This window comes from Antrostomus carolinensis, unplaced genomic scaffold (genome assembly GCF_000700745.2).
Source record: "Antrostomus carolinensis isolate BGI_N321 unplaced genomic scaffold, ASM70074v2 scaffold14787, whole genome shotgun sequence".
NCBI lineage: Eukaryota > Metazoa > Chordata > Aves > Caprimulgiformes > Caprimulgidae > Antrostomus > Antrostomus carolinensis.
The window spans coordinates 6,036-9,102 of record NW_010325447.1 but is presented as its reverse complement, the minus strand read 5'-3'; the positions used below and the strand labels follow the sequence as shown (position 1 = coordinate 9,102).

The window sequence follows — 3,067 nt, the reverse complement described above, 5'->3', positions numbered from 1 at the left end:
CTTGGCCTCAGAGTCATCCATTCTCTGTGTCAACTCTTACAGTCTGCTCTGGGTGGTTTTTTGGAGAGGATTACATTGGGTGCAAAAGAAGACCATTCCTCATTCCCAGAGGAAGGAGAGGTTTGGACTCACTGCACTGGGTTGTCTTTTGTGCAGTGGAAGACTGCAAAATGTCTTAGGAAGACATTCCTGGCTACTCCACAACCAGTGGTGATCATTCCTACCAGCGTTGCTGTGTCTCTTCCCAGATGAGTCTGGAGCACTTGGGCCTGGAATACATTCTGTGAATGTGGAGCCCGTGGGTGATGTCAGTACCCTCTCTGGCTCTTATAGAAGGAATCTCCCCTATCTCTGGATGGAGCTGTGCTGGTGGCAGGGGCTTAAAGAGAGGATGGTTCCAAAGGTTGGTAGGAGTGGGGATATGGAGACTACAGTTCCTGGGGATAGCCCACAGTCTCACCTCCACCTTCCTCTCCCGGCCATTACCCAATCTAGGCTCCATGACTAGCACACATGGGTACAGACAGATGAGATAGGTACTTCATAAGGTCCTTCATCGGCTGACAGGGCCCAGCTGCTGTCCAGACACAGAGGGCTGAGGTCATTCACAGGTTAGTACTGGTATCAGCCACATAATGGAGTCCCCACTCCCCATGAACCCAACAGCCCATGGGCCACTGTAGATCCAGGAGAGTATCCAGTGCCCAAAGACTGCTGCTGTGTGTTACTTTGTCTCCTTAAAGCCCGGGGCAGCTTTCCTGGACCTCTAAGTTTGCTCCACTGCCCAATCCCAGCTTGGCTCTGGAAAGGCTCTGTGCAAGAGTTGTTACCCCCTTCGTCCCCACTGGGCCATTGTGGTGACATTGGGACACATTTCTGTGCTCAGCAGCTTCTCTGATGTGCCTCTGTTGGAGCACCCTCAACCCTCTTGTGTTGGCTGGTATTTTCAGGCACCAGCTGGATCAAAAACAAGGGTGTATCAGAGGCCTTGGCCAGGAGGAGATGCTGAGGCAGAAGGGCAGCTGTGCACATCCGGAACTCTGGAGGCTGCCTTCGCTGGAGGAAAAGGTGAAATCCAGGCAGAATGTCTTCCTGCCAGGAGGCACAGTTATGAGAGCCTTCATCTGCCTGCTGGTCATCCAATTGTGAAGCAAGGTCATGAAGATAGCGAGGCACTGACCCTCTCTTCCCTCTTGTCAGGGTCTGTGTAAGCCAAGCTCTGTAGCCCCCAAGAGTCACAAAGCCCCGCATATCCCTGCAGGAAATGCCCACTTTCTGGCTATTATCCCATCTACAGGCAGACAGTGACTGGGCAGATGGCAGCAGTGCACAGAGTGTCCCCACAGCAATTTGGACTGTCCACAGCCCAATGAAGCCTTACCTTCTCGTGGCTTGTTTCAGGTGTCCCTCCTACCCGAGTCTATGCCAACCATTTGTGACTTCGGTATTAAAGACAACATTTAAGTATGCTTCTCAGTGATATTTAAAAATTTATTTGTAGATGTCAGCCTTCAACCCCAGGCAATGCTCTAAATCCTGGCATTTTTCTGCTATCCATGGTCCCCTGGGTGCAGAAACGGAACTCCTGAAGGCACTGCTGGGCTCAAAATAATGGCTTAGGCACACAGTGCCCCGTAGAGGTTCCACTCATGTTCCTCCTGCCTCAGGTCTGGGGAAGAAACACTATCTTTGTCTGTCTCACTGGATGCTGGACATCTTCTTGTTGTGCCCATGGATCAAGGCTTCACCTCCTTCTTGATGAGACGTGCTGCCTTAGCAATGGGGTCAGTTGCTAGCACCCACCATCTCCAGTTCCTCTTCACAATGCGCACGACCACCATGGGTAACTCCACAGGTGGAGAATCGGTTGTGGCCCAGGGACATGGTGGGGGTGGTACAGGACATGTACCAATCCAACCATAGCACAAATACTGAGGCATGATCCTGCCCGTACTCAGCTTCCCAGGCTTCCCAAGTGCTCTGAGCTCTGCTCACACCACCACTGCCCTTCACATGCAGACCACGGCCTTCCCAGCAATTACAGTCCCTGACTCTTTGAGATCTGTCATTGCCCCTTGTCTGCTCTGTGTGGCTTTTTGTGATGAGGGAGCCTTTATCCCCTTTGTAGTTGCTCTTTTAGTAGCAGGCTACTGTGATGGGGTCGCCCTGAGCCTTCTGTTCTCTGTGGAGAAAAGACTTAACTAACTCCTTCAATATTTCCTCATAGGACAGGTCCTCCAGCCCTTTGGTCATCTTTAACACATGCAAGGTGCTGGCAGTGAGAGACAGATCAGGATCGGTGGAGGCCAAGTCAGAGGACTCAAATCCCAGTGGTGGCGGCCCCCACCTCCAGCATGTCAGTGACCAGGTTTCCTAGGTGATTTAGCCTTGGAATCTAATCCATCTGATCATCTCAGAGCAAATATAATCTTCCTGGGCAAGTCTCAAACAGGTGTGCAAGAGTAGAGAAGGAATAATGACATTAACGATGTTTATCCTGGGCAGCTAATAAAAATACGTAGTTTGTGCTTAGCAATGTTTATAGACAACTGCACGGTCAGTCAACCTCATCTTAGAAGCACAATGAAGTGCAAAATTAGCAATATTCTGCCATAAAAAGAGATGGATTGGATATTTTTGAGGAAAACTCTCATCCTCTCACACAAGAAGTTCCAGATGACTACTGCAAGCATGGCCCTGCTCACAGGCACATCTACTGGTTTGCTGGGATACTTTTCAATGCCACACAGCTGACAGCTGAATGTGCAATTTGATTTATTTGGAAAGGCTTTTAACCTGTGTAGAGATTGATAAACGCCTTAGTAACTGTAAGAGGATAGTCCTAGTGTCAATGGGTGATTCACCAGTGCCAGGATATCTCCATTTCCTCACCCTGCCTGGGACACCAGAACCTTGTCTCAGGGGGAATCCATCCTCCAACAAGCCTCCTTTACAGACAGGAGCTGCAGCAACACAACAGAGGGCAGATCTGTGCCACCAAGGTAGGAAACCTCTCCACATGCTAAGCTTTGCTGGCTGAAGTGTTATGCTGGGTGGAAGGAAGGCA

The 3,067-nt window shown here is 50.2% G+C and overlaps 1 protein-coding gene across 1 annotated transcript; it reads left to right on the top strand.

Moving 5' to 3' along the window:
* Nucleotides 1-2,227: 2,227 nt before the first annotated feature.
* On the top strand, nt 2,228-2,855 carry LOC104527485 (cyclin-Y-like protein 1-B; the record flags this gene model as incomplete). The annotated part of the gene is given in 4 exon segments (XM_029085772.1): nt 2,228-2,366; nt 2,369-2,599; nt 2,602-2,766; nt 2,769-2,855. Coding segments are annotated over 4 exon segments (622 nt in total), but the record flags the coding sequence as incomplete, so codon positions are not given.
* Between the last annotated feature and the right edge of the window lie 212 nt (nt 2,856-3,067).